Source organism: Oncorhynchus kisutch, linkage group LG22 (assembly GCF_002021735.2).
Source record: "Oncorhynchus kisutch isolate 150728-3 linkage group LG22, Okis_V2, whole genome shotgun sequence".
NCBI classification, from domain to species: domain Eukaryota; kingdom Metazoa; phylum Chordata; class Actinopteri; order Salmoniformes; family Salmonidae; genus Oncorhynchus; species Oncorhynchus kisutch.
This window is the reverse complement of record NC_034195.2, coordinates 47351744-47368512: the sequence shown is the minus strand read 5'-3', so window position 1 is coordinate 47368512 and position 16769 is coordinate 47351744. Positions and strand designations below refer to the sequence as shown.

General features: G+C 44.5%; 1 protein-coding gene across 5 annotated transcripts in view; it reads right to left on the bottom strand.

Moving 5' to 3' along the window:
* The window catches only part of LOC109867036 (anoctamin-1-like), a 105006-nt gene that overhangs the window by 71401 nt on the left and 16836 nt on the right, over positions 1-16769 (bottom strand). For 4 of the 5 annotated variants that reach the window (XM_031801862.1, XM_031801865.1, XM_031801863.1 and 1 more), the window contains exon 1: positions 1359-1588. The exons of the other annotated variant lie outside the window; for it this stretch is intronic. In XM_031801862.1, the coding sequence (XP_031657722.1) occupies positions 1359-1502 (144 nt within the window). In that variant the 5' untranslated portion in view covers positions 1503-1588. Of the gene's footprint in view, positions 1-1358; positions 1589-16769 lie in introns of those variants that run through there. 5 annotated transcript variants of the gene reach the window in all.

Here is a 16769-nt window from a genome sequence, read left to right as displayed (position 1 = left end):
GGAGATAACTGTTTCCAGTTTCAGAGATTTTTGTAGTTCGTTCCAGTCATTGGCAGCAGAGAACTGGAAGGAGAGGCGGCCAAAGAAATAATTGGTTTTGGGGGTGACTAGAGAGATATACCTGCTGGAGCGTGTGCTACAGGTGGGAGATGCTATGGTGACCAGCGAGCTGAGATAAGGGGGGACTTTACCTAGCAGGGTCTTGTAGATGACATGGAGCCAGTGGGTTTGGCGACGAGTATGAAGCGAGGGCCAGCCAACGAGAGCGTACAGGTCGCAATGGTGGGTAGTATATGGGGCTTTGGTGACAAAACGGATTGCACTGTGATAGACTGTTTTTACACTGCTGCTACTCGCTGTTTATTATCTATGCATAGTCACTTTACCCCTACCTACATGTACAAATTACCTCAACTAACCTGTACCCCCGGACATTGACTCGGTACCGGTACCCCCTGTAATATAGCCTCGGTACTGTTATTTTATTGTTCTACTTTTTATATATATTTTTTTACTTTAGTTTATTTTCTAACTCTATTTCTTGAACTGCATTGTTGGTGTTGGGTTTGTATTTAAGCTTTTCATGGTAAAGTCTACACCTGTTGTTTTCGGCACGTGACAATTTTTTGGGGATTTGATGCGCTGTGAGAGTGATCTGTCACTGCGCAACACGTGATATTCCGCTCAAACTGGGCTCTGTATGAAAATACACACAAGCCGATTTGATTCCCTATAGACTGACGAGCATGACTGGTCATCATTTATTTTTATCCTACTTTGCAATTTGCATTTATGGTAGGCCCGATCAGCAATTCATTTGGTAAGACGGGCCCCTCGAGAACGCCCCGCCCCCTCTGTGCTGAGTCTAACTCCACGCCTGGGAACAAGACAGTACAACGTGTCAGATGTCTACAGTAGATACTTGTTCTGTAATTAGCCTACATGATAATTATCTCTCTACAAACTACCAAACCAGGTCAAGCCATTTCTCAACTATATTGAGATAAAAACCTTACACAAAAAGTTATAAAGAATGGATTAACAATAAGCAAAATAGTGTAAATGTAGTTGAAAAACATATTCAGGCTATTACTCAACCCACTTGATGTGTAAGTAGGTTTTTCATCTACATTTACACTAAACAAACACAATTCTGACTTCCACCTATTATTTTCCAACAAATCAATCAAATCAAAAGGCTAAGCAAGTGAAATAACTGCCAAACCTCTTTACTATAAAAACATATAGCAAACTGTTATGTGATGAAGATTTCCCCCTGAGATAGTTAGTCTCAGTCTCCTAGTATGTAAACACATGATGAAAATCCATACATACTGTATCTTTGTCATTCTACTCACTTGAAATTTGCCATGAAAAATCACATCCTTTAAGAAGTGCCTGGGCTTGCTAGGTGTAGCCTCTGCGTCATGAAGCAGTGAAGTCCCTGAGCTCTCTGGTGTTTCTCCAGCCATCTTCCCATCACTAGGCGAGCGCTGCCACATACTACTGCTATCAAACACAGCTCTTTCTCTCTTTCTCTCTCCCGCTCTCTCTGTCACCGTCCACAGCGTTGAACCAAGCCCAAAGTCTCCCTGCTTACAAGACCTAGTACTTGTTACTTGAGAAGAGTCTTAGAGTCTGAGATGCCAAGTAGCTAATATTAGACTTGATCTGAATGCGACAAGGTGCCCTCTCATTTCCCAATCTCTCATTACTTATCATAGGTATAAGAGATATTCCCATCTTCTTCGGGGTCTGCTAGTCATTCTGAGGTCAAGGTTAAGCTGCGTTACATTTCATTAGAATGTAAACATTGGCCCAACCAATACAAACATTCCCCTGAGAGGGCCCTCAGTGAGAGATTGTGTCATTGCAAAACAGCGAAGGTGTACCACTTCAGATGTTGCATTGGATACATTTAACAAGGGGGATTAAACACTTCTAATGCTGTGTATATTCACAAGATCAGTTAGAATAATAGAACCATCTACACAAAATATTACAGTGATTAACAATGTCAATTGGTACTTGTTGTCACGACTCCTACCGAAGGTGGCTCCCCTTCCCGTTCAGGTGGCGCTCGGCGGTCGTCGTCACCGGCCTACTAGCTGCCACTGATTCTTTCCTCCCCCTCCTTGTCTGTTTATTGGTTACACCTGTTGTTTATTTGGTGATTAGTTGGGCTTTATTAGCCAGCCGGCCCGCCTGCTCTTTGTGCAGGATTGTTTGTGTGACTAGTGTGCATGTTAGAGGTTAACGTGTTTTCCTGTTTTTGGCTTTTTTGCTGGACTGTTTTAGTCCCCGTGTTTGGGGCATTTGTTTTTGTGTGCGCCCTGTGTTTTCGTGGGGTGGCTTATGTTCGCCTTTTGTGCATTAAATAGCACTACCCTGAACTCTCTGCTTCCTGCGCCTGACTTCGCACCCACTACACCCAGGTCCTTACACATGTGTTATCAAGTGAAATTTTAAGTAAATTCCAACAGGTGGGGGGGACGGCCCCCACAATAAGTAGGAGTTGATTGATGCTCAATGATAAATTCAAATCTTCCTACCATCACATCTAAGCCAATATGAATGTCTTGCAACCACCTAGCTCAAATTCTTGGCGTATGATTAAAACGAGATTATAGCATCCATACGGTGATCATTGGACTTACCATTTGTCGGACTGAATACGTTTGTAGGTAGAACAGTTTTGATTAAATGTATAATTTATCGCTCTCATGTGCCCATAGAGAATCAGCGTTGCGCTAACTTATCTTGAGTCAAAAAGTATTCGACCCCTTTGTTATGGCAAGCCTCAATAAGTTCAAGAGTAAAAATCTGCCTGACAAGTCAAATAATAAGTTTCATGGACTGACTCTGTGTGCAATAATAGTGTTCAACATGATTTTTGAATGACTACCTCATCTCTATACCCCACACATACAGACCAATTATCTATAAGGTCCCTCAGTCGAGCAGTGAATTTCAAACACAGATTCAACCACAAGACCAGGGAGGTTTTCTAATGCCACACAGAGAAGGGCACGTACTGGTAGATTCATGTTTTTTTTTAAAGCAGACATTGAACATTCCTTTGAACATGGTTAAGTCATTAATTACACTTTGGATGGTATATTAATACACCCAGTCACTACAAAGAAGCAGGCATCCTTCCTAACTAAGTTGCCGGAGACGAAGGAAACCACTCAGGGAATTCACCATGAGGCCAATGGTGACTTTAAAAGTTACACAGTTTAATGGCTGTGATAGGAGAAAACTGAGTGTAACAGTATAAATTTAGACCGTCCCCTCGCCCATACCCGGGCGCAAACCAGGGACACTCTGCACACATCAACAACAGTCACCCACGAAGCATCGTTACCCATTGCTCCAGAAAAGCCAAAAACTACTACTTCAAGGTCTCAGAGCAAGTGACGTCACCAATTGAAACGCTCAATACTAACCTAAATGACAGAGTGAAAAGAAGGAAGCCTGTACATGCAAAAAATATTCCAAAACATGCATCCTGTTTGCAATAAAGCACTAAATTAAAACTGCAAAACAAATGTGCCTGAATACAAAGTGTTATGTTTGGGGCAAATCCAACACAACACATCACTGAGTACCACTCTTCATATTTTCAAGCATGGTGGTAACTGCATCATGTTATGGGTATGATTGTCATCGGCAAGGACAAGGGAGTTTTTTTTAGGATAAAAAGAAACGGAATAGAGCTAAGCACAGGCAAAATCCTAGAGGAAAACCTGCTTCAGTCTGCTTCAGTCTGCTTTACAACAGACACTGTAACACAACAAAAGATGAACACTTTCTGAAGGCACTGTAAACATAAAGTATTGATCATTATGATCATATTAAAGAATCAAAACGTACTGTAACAATAAACATAGTACGCAAAGGAAAATAAACAAAAAGAAGTGAGCCTCCACCCCCAACCCTCCACCTCATTCCCTCAACCCCACCCATCCAACATGTCTCCATCCAACCACCCAACTCCCGCCCCACCACATGTCTTTCACCACTTCCCACCCCCCTAGCAACCAGGGCTCCTTTTCAGTTACCCCCCACCCCCTCCCGACCACACCAAAAACCCTCCCATGTCCCCAAAAACAAAGAAAAAAATATATATGTGACAGTTTGCACACACCTACTCATTCAAGGGTTTTTCTTTATTTTTTACTATTAAATACATTGTAGAATAATAATGAAGACATCAACACTATGAAATAACACATATGGAATCATGAAGCAACCAAAAAAGTGTTAAACAAAAAAATATATATTTTAGAGTCTGGTTAGGGATGCCGTCTGGGCCGGTAGACGTCTTACTCACGTCGGCCATGAGAAGGAGAGCCCACAGTCCTTGGTAGCAGGCCCTGTCGGTGGCACTGTGTTATCCTCAAAGTGGGCAAAGAAGTTGTTTAGCTTGTCCGGAAGCAAGACGTTGGTGTCCGCAACGTGTCTGGTTTTCCCTTTGTAATCTGTGATTGTCTGTAGACCCTGCCACATGTCTTGAGTCTGAGCCATTGCATTGCACTTTGTCTCTGTACTGATGTTTTGCCTGTTTGATTGGTTTACGGAGGGAATAACTACACTGTTTGTATTTGGCCATATTCCCAATTACCTTGCCATGGTTAAATGATGTGGTTTGCGCTTTCAGTTTTGCGTGAATGCTGCCATCTATCCACGGTTTCTGGTTTGGGTAGGTTTTACAAGTCACAGTGGGTACAACACCTCCTATACACTTGCTGATGAACTTTACAAGGGGTGTAGAGCCTAACTGGCATATATAAAGCAGCGTATGAGTTTCAAGTGCACCTTTATAATAAAAGCATTACATACATAATCGCACTTGCGGTCACTTTTGATAATGGTGTTTTCCACTAATGGAACATTCGGGCTTATAGCCTACTACCATGAGTGCATTGCTGCGCTTATAATGTGAATAAATAGCCTAATAGTTTATCAACATATTTCAAGCTAAACGTTCTGATCTGTTGCGTCAGCCACATTGCATAAAAAATGTTTTTTTGATGCTAGTGCTTGTATTAATTTAGGATCATTTGCATCCCACAACTATCCCAGACTATGTCTGGAATATTTATTTCTCACACAGAATAGAATAGGTGAACTTTTGTACTATGGGAGATAGTAGATTGACATAGGCTAGTGCTTTTGCTGTTTGTTAGGCCTACTCTTGTTGGCTTGTTGGCTGATGAAAAGTAAATGTGGACAGTTCTTCCAATATCTTCAATATGCACATCGGAATTAGATAAGGACGCGAGCAGTTGCGTCCCCGATGTGTCTGTCTTTACTTATAGCCACGTGACAAAGAGCCATGTGAGTGAGAGAAGCTTCGGATTGCACAGCACACTCAGGGAGAAGGGCACAATGCAGAACTTCGGGCCGCAAAAGGCATGGATTTTTTTAGGGTGCGTTAAGGTCACAAAGGGGATGCCGTCGTGAAATTCGAGGCATTATCAAGTGCTTGTCAAATTGTGAATGAGAGACTATTGGAGTGTCAAAGCAGAGCTCATGTCTCATGTCAAGCAACCTTTTTCAAATCATAATTAGAGTCGTATCATGCAAATTACAATGTATTAAAAATCAAAACAGAAAGCCCAATGTTTGTAGAACACCTAAAGTTACATTAATAACTCTAAATTAAGCATATAGGAGTAGCTATTTCTTTGTTAACCACTTGCAATCCAAGATGGTGTATCAGTGCAGACGTGTTTTGTTCGTCCTCTCGTGTACTTTTGTATTTTTTGTATATATATTTCAATTTTAATTCAATTATACCTTCCAGTAACCTGCCTCACCCAATGGGACACGGAACCACTATTATTGTACATTTTTAGACCTCATAGCAAGAACCACCTAGAAGCTAACCAGTTAATTAGCAACAAGCTATTTAGTCATTGTTAGCCACTGCTAGTGGCCTTTACCTTCTGCACAGATACCAGCCCTTTTTATTTAGCCTGGATAATACTCGCCAGCCTAACAGTATCGGACTGTCTCTTTACTTCAACGCCGGATTCCTGCCGTACACCCAGGACCATTACTTCTGATCTTCACAGCTAGCTAGCACCCACCGAGTTACCCTTGTACCGAAGCTATCCCAGAGGCCCACCTCCTGGCCTACTCAGTTGTTCACCCGGACTCCACCCACACACGGCTAGAACCCACTACTCCACCGGATCCTTGCCGTAAGCTCTGGACCTTGGCACTGGATCACCGCTGCTACCGAGTGGCTATAGTGGCTAACGCCCCTGCTACCAAGCTAGCACCAGTTAGCCGTGAGTCAGGTGTATGTCCCGGCTAGCAAACTAAATTTCTACAACTACAATACCTCTTTCGCCATCGGGCCTGGATCCTTTGTCGACACGGCGCCCCGCCGCACCACCACGACTGGTCTGCCGACGAATAGTCCATCCGCTGTGCCTTCAACCGGCCGTCGGACGTCAGAGCAGACGCTTCTACCAGCCCCGGGCTATTAACTTTAAACGCTGTGTAGCGACTACTCCGCGTTTTCCCTGTTCCATCTATTGCTGCCACCTGGACCCTATGATCACTTGGCTACATAGCTGATGCCTGCTGGACTGTCCGGTAATCATGGTACTCCATTCTGTTTTTTTTTTGTTTATCTGTTGGCCCCAGCCGCGAACTCAGGCTCTGTGTGTAGTTAACCTACCCTCTCTGTCCATTCATTGCCATTTTACCTGTTGTTCTTGTTTTAGCTGATTAGCTGTTGTTGTCTCCACCCTTGTGATTACTTTATGCCTCACTGTATGTCTCTCTCAAATGTCAATATGCCTTGTATACTGTTGTTTAGGTTAGTTATCATTGTTTTAGTTTAATATGGAGCCCCTAGTTCCACTCATCATACCTCTGATACCTCCTTGGTCCCACCTCCCTCCCATTATAACCAGCAGAGATACAACCTGTCTTATCGTCACTCAGTGCCTGGGCTTACCTCCACTGTACCCGCACCCCACCATACCCCTGCCTGTACATTATGCCCTGAATCTATTCTACCACGCCCAGAAATCTGCACCTTTTATTATTTGTCCCCAATGCTCTAGGCGACCAGTTTTGATAGCCTTTAGCCGTACCCTCATCCAACTCCTCCTCTGTTCCTCGGGTGATGTGGAGGTAAACCCAGGCCCTGCGTGTCCCCAGGCACCCTCATTTGTTGACTTCTGTGACCGAAAAAGCCTTGGTTTCATGCATGTCAACATCAGAAGCCTCCTCCCTAAGTTTCCCTAAGTTTGTTTTACTCACTGCTTTAGCACACTCCGCCAACCCTAATGTCCTTGCCGTGTCTGAATCCTGGCTTAGGAAAAATCCTGGCCACCAAGAATCCTGGCCACCAAAAATTCTGAGATTTCCATACCCAACAACAACATTTTCCGTCAAGATAGAACTGCCAAAGGGGGAGGAGTTGCGATCTACTGCAGCGATAGCCTGCAAAGTTCTGTCATACTTTCCAGGTCTATACCCAAACAGTTTGAACTTCTCATTTTAAAAATTAATCTCTCCAGAAATAAGTCTCTCACTGTTGCCGCCTGCTATCGACCCTCCTCCGCTCCCAGTTGTGCCCTGGACACCATTTGTGAATTGTTCGCCCCCCATCTAGTTTCAGAGTTCCTTCTGTTAGGTGACCTAAACTGGGATATGCTTAACACCCGGCAGTTCTACATTCTAAGCTAGATGCCCTCAATCTCACACAAATCATCAAGGAACCCAACAGGTACAAACCTAAATCCGTAAACATGGGCACCTTCATAGACATTATCCTGACCAACTTGCCCTCCAAATACACCTCCGCTGTTTTCAATCAGGATCTCAGCGATCACTGCCTCATTGCCTGTATCTGCTATGGGTCCGCGGTCAAACGACCACCCCTCATCACTGTCAAAAGCTCCCGAAAACACTTCTGCAAGCAGGCCTTTCTAATCGACCTGGCCTGGGTATCCTGGAAGGATACTGACATCATCCATCATCAGTCGAGGATGCCTGGTTATTCTTTAAAAGTAATTTCCTCACCATCTTAGATAAGCATGCCCCGTTCAAAAAATGCAGAACTAAGAACAAATATAGCCCTTGGTTCAATCCAGTCCTGACTGCCCTTGACCAGCACAAAAACTTCCTGTGGTGGTCTGCAATAGCATCGAATAGTCCCTGCGATATGCAACTGTTCAGGGAAGTCAGGAACCAATACACGTAGTCAGTCAGGAAAAGAAAAGGCTAGCTTTTTCAAGCAGAAATTTGCATCCTGTAGCTCTAACTACAAAGAGTTTTGGGACACTGTAAAGTCCATGGAGAACAAGAGCACCTCCTCCCAGCTGCCCACTGCACTGAGGCTACGTAACACGGTCACCACCGATAAATCCATGATAATCGAAAATATCAATAAGCATCCTGGCTACTCCAACCCCGGCCAACAGCCCCCCCCCCCCCCCCCCGCAGCTACTCGCCCAAGCCTCTCCACCTTCTCCTTAACCCAAATCCAGATAGCAGATGTTCTGAAAGAGCTGCAAACCTGGACCCGTACAAATCTGCTGGGCTAGACAATCTGGACCCTCTCGTTCTAAAACATTGTTGCAACCCCTATTACCAGCCTGTTCAACCTCTCTTTCGTATCGTCCGAGATCTCTAAAGATTGGAAAGCTGCCACAGTCATCCCCCTCTTCAAAGGGGGTGACACCCTAGACCCAAACTGTTGCAGACCTATATCCATCCTGCCCTGTCTATCTAAAGTCTTCGAAAGCCAAGTTAATAAACAGATCACTGACCATTTAGAATCACACCGTACTTTCACCACTGTGCAATCCAGCTTCCGAGCCGGTCACGGGGCACCTTAGCCAAGCTCAAGGTACTAAACATATCATAACCGCCATCGAAAAAAGACATTACTGTGCAGCCATCCTCATCGACCTGGCCAAGGCTTTCGACTCTGTCAATCACCGTATTCTTATCGGCAGACTCAATTACCTTGGTTTTTCTAATGACTCCTCGCCTGGTTCACCAACTACTTTGCAGATAGAGTTCAGTGTGTCAAATCGGGGAGCATGTTGTCCGGACCTCTGGCAGTCTCTATGGGGGTACCACAGGGTTCAATTCATGGGCCAACTCTTTTCTCTGTATATATCAATGATGTTGCTCTTGCTGCGGGCGATTCCCTGATCCACCTCTACGCAGACGACACCATTCTGTATACTTCTGGCCCTTCCTTAGACACTGTGCTAACTAACCTCCAAACGAGCTTCAATGCCATACAACACTCTTTCTGTGGCCTCCAACTGCTCTTAAACGCTAGTAAAACCAAATGCATGCTTTTCAACAGTTCGCTGCCCGCACCCGCCCGCCCGACTAGCATCACCACCCTGGACGGTTCCAACCTAGAATATATGGACAACTATAAATACCTAGGTGTCTGGTTAGACTGTAAACTATCCTTCCAGACTAATATTAAACATCTCCAAAATCAAATCTAGAATCGGCTTTCTATTTCACAACAAAGCCTCCTTCACTCACCCCGCCAAACTTACCCTCGTAAAACTGATTGTCCTACCGATCCTCGACTTCGGGCATGTCATCTACAAAATAGCTTCCAATACTCTACTCAGCAAACTGGATGCAGTCTACCACAGTCCATCCGTTTTGTCACCAAATCACCGGTTGGGGTTTTCACGCCCCAACCGGCTTGCCCAGCGCTCATGTCTCGGCCGGTTCGCTCCGGTTTCAGGTGGCGTCCCAAGAGGGAAGGGTACTGTCACGTCTGCTCCCACTCTTCCCTTCCCCTGGCGCTTAAGGGTGCCAGATTATCCTGCATCACAAGCTCCTGCACTCATCACTAACACCTGCCCTCCCTCATCACTCGTTTCAGCGTTATTGGACTCACCTGAACTCACTTATCACCTGTTATTTCCTCCCCTATATTTGTCAGTTCCCCAGCTCTTTTCCCCGCTGCTGAATTGTATTATTTTTGTCTTTTGAATTTGTTTCTGACGCTGTTCCTGTCTCGTCTCTGTCCGTTCTAATTTAATGTTTTACTCCCCATACCTGCTTAGTCTCTCCAGCGTCATTCCGCGTGACAGTCAACCAATATGCTGTAATAGAAAAAATAGGCCATGCTCATAATTTTAAAAAATCCTCCCTCATCTTAAATTGCACCGACCGACACTGCTCTGAAGAATATGAATGAAGCTTTTTGAGAAGGTTTGAATCCTAAGCAACTTGCCTACACAATGTTTGAAGTACAATAGATGAAGACAGCTACTGTAACAGGTCAAAGCTGTGTGATGGAAATCTTTGGTAGAGCATGGGTAAAGTAGTCAATGTGGTGCTTGTGAATGTCCTTACTTTTTCAGTTTCAGACCAATGCCCACCTCTCATTCAAAACATGTTTTTGTTTGTTTCTAATTTAACCTTTATTTTGACAGGGAGTCATGCTGAGACCGATAATATTTTACAGATGAGCCCTGTTATTACAAAAACAAATTAAGGTTAGTGATAGAAGATAGCCAACAAAAGTAAAACTATATTTGTGAACTACTAGTTAATAGCCACAAAAAAAAAATCTTGGACAGAATCTTAAAATGTTGTGACATTGCATAACTGAAAAATAGTCTCCAGGGACAGTTTATTTTTAGCTACTAAAAAAGTAAAACAAATACACAACTAACTAATAAACATAACAAGAGCAGCCTTGTAAACCAGCGAGTGGTCCCAGAGGAAAACATGTCTCAGTCTGCTCCACACAGGAAGCTGAGGCAAAGTTCACTTCTCACAGGTCTAGGGAACATAAGGATGTGGTCAGATCACCCCAATGCTTTGTGTTACTGTATACAGCTAGCCTAGGACACTCCTATTTATTTTCCCAGGTACGTTGACTGAGAACACATTCTCATTTACAGCAACGACCTGGGGAATAGTTACAGCGGAGAGGAGGGGGGATGAATGAGCCAATTGTAAACTGGAGATGATTAGGGGGCTTTGATGGTATGAAGGCCAGATTGGGAATTTAGCCAGGACATCAGGGTTAACACTCCTACTCTTACGAAAAGTGCCATGGGATCTTTAGTGACCACAGAGAGTCAGGACACCCATTTAATGTCTCATCCAAAAGACAGCATCCTACACAGGGCAATGTCCCCAATCACTGCCCTGGGGCATTGGGATATTTTTTTTAGACCAGAGGAAAGGGTGCCTCCTACTGGCCCTCCAACACCACAGCATCTGGTCACCCATCCATGGAATGGCCAGGACCAACCCTACTTTGCGTCGGAAGCGAGCCAGCAGTGGGAGGCAGGGTGTTATGCTGCTGGCAATGACCCAAGTGCTGTATACAGCTAGGAAAGTCCTTACAGCTAACCTAGGACATTACTGTATACAGCTAGCCTATGACATTACTGTATACAGCTATCATAGGACATAATATGATTACTATATTTTTGCTGGTAAGGTAACTGATGACCGTTTTTTTGTAATCCGATTACATGTAGCATGTAATCAGTTACTCCCCAATCCTGCCAATACATTTTCTCAATAATGACCGTAAATGTCTAGCAAACCAAATTAACTTAGCCAGCATTTCCACATCAACACAAAATATCCAACACCTAGTAGACATCGTTTCATGTTATCAGTCAGTCAAGAGTTATACACTTGTCACGGTGCGACGTGTTACGTATGCAGACAGAGTAGAGAAATAGAGTACCAGTCAAAGGTTTGTGATTGGAAGACATACTGTATATAGTGATGCATATAATCCTTCAGAACAACATATAGGCCTTCAGCTATTTTTCTTGCCTGTCCTTAATATGTGCGAACAGGCATATGCCACCATATGCCATATCATATGTCACTAGACATTTACAATACCAGTCAAAAGTTTGGACACAACTAATCATTCAAGGGTTTTTCTTTATTTTTACTAAGTTATACATTGTAGAATAATAGTGAAGACATCAAAACTATGAAATAACACATATGGAATCATGTAGTAAGCAAAAAAGTGTTAAACAAATCAAAATATATTTTATATTTCAGATTCTTCAAAATTGCCAACTTTTGCCTTGATGACAACTTTGCACACTCTTGGCATTCTCTCAACCAGTCACCTGGAATGCACTTAAATTAACAGGTGTGCCTTGTCCACAGTTAGTTTGTGTAATTTCTTTGCTTCTTAATGCGTTTGAGCCAATCAGTTGTGTTGTGACAAGGTGGGGGTGGGGGGTGTATGCAGAAGATAGTCCTATTTGGGAAAAGACCAAGAACAGCTAAAATAAGCAAATAAGTCCATCATTACTTTAAGACATGAAGGTCAGTCAATGCAGAACATTTCAAGAACTTGAAGTTTCTTCAAGTGCAGTTGCAAAAACCATCAAGCGCTATGATGAAACTGGCTCTCATGAGGACCGCCACAGGAAAGGAAGACCCAGAGTTGCCTCTGCTGCAAAGGATAAGTTAATCAGAGCTACCAGCCTCAGATATTGCAGCCCAAATAAATGCTTCAAAGAGTAACCCTCAACATCAACTGTTCAGAAGAGACTAAGTAAATCAGGCCTTCATGGTGGAATTTCTGCAAAGAAACCACTACCAAAGGACACTAAGAAGAGACTTGCTTGGACCAAGAAACACGAGCAATGGACATTAGACCAGTGAATATCTGTCCACATTTTTGGTTCTAACCGCCGTGTCTTTGTGAGACGCAGAGTAGGTGAACAGATTTGTTTTAAATGGTGGAGAGATGGAGGAGATGTCCGCCGTTTTACGGTCTCCTAACCAATTGTGCTATTACTTTCTTTTTTCTTGCAATATTTGTATATAATGTTTCTGCAACCATATCTTACGGCAGAAAAGAGCTTCTGGATATCAGGACAGCGATCACTCACCTCGGATTAGACAGAGAGCTTCTGGATATCAGGACAGAGATCACTCACCTCGGATTAAACTAAGAGATTCTGGATATCGGGACAGCGATCACTCACCTCGGATTAGACAAAGAGCTTCTGGATATCAGGACAGCGATCACTCACCTCGGATTAGACAAAGAGCTTCTGGATATCAGGACAGCGATCACTCACCTCGGATTAGACTAAGAGCTTCTGGATATCACGACAGCGATCACTCACCTCGGATTAGACTATGAGCTTCTGGATATCACGACAGCGATCACTCACCTCGGATTAGACAAAGAGCTTCTGGATATCACGACAGCGATCACTCACCTCGGATTAGACTAAGATCTTTTCAACAACAACAACAACAAGCAGGACCCACACGTTATTCTCCAAACACCCCGCAGGGTAGACATGTCATTATTCACATAAGGAAGCGACGCAGAGGAAGAAGAGCCAGATCTTGTCCGGATCCGCAGAAGGCGAGTAGAAAGCTGCCATTACCGTCAATATTACTCGCCAACGTGCAATCATTAGACAATAAATTAGAAGGGGTACGATCACAAATATCCTACCAAAGGGACATCCAAACTGTAATATCCTATGTTTCACGGAATCGTGGCTGAATGACGACATGGATATTCAGCTAGCGGGATACACGCTGCACCAGCAGGATAGAACAGCACACTCCGGTAAGACGAGGGAGGGTGGTCTCTGCATATTTGTAAACAACAGCTGGTGCACGAAATCTAAGTAAGTCTTTAGATTTTCCTCGCTTGAAGTAGAGTATATTGTGATGAATTGCAGGCCACACTACTTGCCCAGAGGGTTCTCAGCTATACTTTTTGTGGCTGTTTATTTACCACCACAATCAGATGCGGGCACTAAGACCGCACTCAGTCAGCTGTATAAGGACATAAGCAAACAGGAAACCACTCACCCAGAGGCGGCGCTCCTAGTGGCCGGAGACTTTAATGCAGGGAAACTTAAACCAGTTCTATCAACAAATTCTAGATCAACTGTACTCCAAACACAGAGACGCATACAAAGCTCTCCCTCGCCCTCCATTTGGTAAATACGACCACAACTCTATCCTCCTGATTCCTGCTTACAAGCAAAAATTAAAGCAGGAAGCACCAGTGACTTGGTCTATAAAAAAATGGTCAGATGAAGCAGATGCTAAACTACAGGACAGTTTTGCTATCACAGACTGGAACATGTTCTGTGATTCTTCCGATGGCATTGAGGAATACACCACATCAGTCACTGGCTTTATCAATAAGTGCATTGAGGACATCGTTCCCACAGTGACCGCACATACCCCAACCAGAAGCCATGGATTACAGGCAACATTCGCACTGAGCTAAAGGGTAGAGCTGCCGCTTTCAGGGTGCCCGGACTCTAACCTGGAAGCTTATAAGAAATCCCTCTATGACCTGTGACGAACCATCAAACAGGCAAAGCGGCAATACAGGGCTAAGATTGAATCATACTACACCAGCTCCGATGCTCGTCGGATGTGGCATTGCTTGCAAACTATTACAGACTACAAAGGGAAGCGCAGCCGCGAGCTGCCCAGTGACACGATCCTATCAGAGGAGCTAAATCACTTCTATGCTCGCTTCGAGGCAAGCAACACTGAGGCATGCATGAGAGCATCAGCTGTTCCGGATGACCGAGTAAGACGTTTAAACAGGTCAACATACACAAGGCTGCGGGGCAAGACGGATTACCAGGACGTGTGCTCCGGGCATGTGCTGACCAACTGGCAGGTGTCTTCACTGTTCATTTTTCAGACTCTGATTGAGTCTGTAATACCAACATGCTTCAAGCAGACCACCATAGTCCCTGTGCCCAAGAACACAAAGGCAAACTGCCTAAATGACTAAAGATCCGTAGCACTCACGTCTGTAGCCATGAAGTGCTTTGAAAGGCTGGTAATGGCTCACATCAACACCATTATCCCAGAAACCCTAGAGCCACTTCAATTTCATTACCGCCCCAAACAGATCCACAGATGATGCAATCTCTATTGCACTCCACACTGCCCTTTCCCACCTGGACAAAAGGAACACCTATGTGAAAATGCTATTCATTGACTACAGCTCAGCGTTCAACACCATAGTACCCTCAAAGCTCATCACTAAGCTAAGGAACCTGGGACTAAACACCTCTCTCTGCAATTGGATCCTGGACTTCCTGACGGGTTCCCCGCAGGTGGTGAGGGTAGGTAGCAACACATCTGCCACGCTGATCCTCAACACTGAAGCTCCCCAGGGGTGCGTGCTCAGTCCCCACCTGTTCTCCCTGTTTACCCACGACTGCATGGCCAGGCACGAGTCCAACACCATCATTAAGTTTGCAGATGACACAACAGTGCCTGATCACCGACAACGACGAGACAGCCTATAGGGAAGAGGTCCGATACCTGGCCGGGTGGTGCCAGAATAACAACCTATCCCTCAAAGTAACCAAGACTAAGGAGATGATTGTGGACTACAGGAAAAGGAGCACCGAGCACGTCCCCATTCTCATCGACAGGGCTGTAGTGGAGCAGGTTGAGAGCTTCAAATTCCTTGGTGTCCACATCAACAACAAACTAGAATGGTCCAAACACACCAAGACAGTTGTGAAGAGGGCACGACAAAGCCTATTCCCCCTCAGGAAACTAAAAAGATTTGGCATGGGTCCTGAGATCCTCAAAAGGTTCTACAGCTACAACATCCTTCTACAGTTGCAACATTCTACAGCTGCAGCATCCTAACCGGTTGCATCACTGCCTGGTATGGCAATTGCTCGGCCTCTGACCGCAAGGCACTACATCACTGGGGCAAAGCTGCCTGCCAACCAGGACCTCTACACCAGGCGGTGTCAGAGGAGGGCCCTAAAAATTGTCAAAGACCCCAGCCACCACAGTCATAGACTGTTCTCTCTACTACCGCATGGCAAGCAATACCGGAGTTCCAAGTTTAGGCCTAAAAGGCTTCTCAACAGTTTTTACCCCCAAGCCATAAGACTTCTGAACAGGTAACCAATGGTTACCCGGACTATTTGCATTGCCCCCCCCCCCAACCCCTCTTTTACGCTGCTGCTACTCTCTCTACTCTCTCTATCTTATATGCATAGTCACTTTACCCCTACATCCATGTACATAATACCTCGACTGGCCCGACCAAACAGTGTCTGTATAGAGCCTTGCTACTCTTATTTTCAAATGTATTTTTACTGTTGTTTTATTTCTTTACTTACCTACACACACACACACACACACACACACACACACACACACACACACACACACACACATACCTTTTTGTCGCACTATTGGTTAGAGCCTGTAAGTAAGCACTTCACTGTAAGGTCTGTTGTATTCGGACCACATGACAAATAAACTTTGATTTGATTTGAGATTATCCATGCATGTGTGGTTCCCACCGTGAAGCATGGAGGATGAGGTGTGATGGTGTGGTGTGTGCTTTGCTGGTGACACTGTCAGTGATTTATTTAGAATTCAAGGCACACTGAACCAGCATGGTTACCACAGCATTCTGCAGCGATACGCTAACCCATCTAGTTTACTCTTAGTGGAACTATCAATTGTTTTTCAACAGGACAATGACTCAACACACCTCCAGGCTATGTAAGGGGCATTTGACCAAGCAAGAAGAAGAGTGATGGAGTGCTGCATCAGAGGACCTGGCCTCCACAATCACCTGACCGCAGGTCTACGTCCAACTCATCTTTGGGATGAGTTGGACGTAGAGTGAAGGAAAAGCTGACAACAAGTGCTCAGCATATGTGGGACCTCCGTCAAGACTGTTGGGAAAGCATTTCAGGTGAAGCTGGTTGAGAGAATGC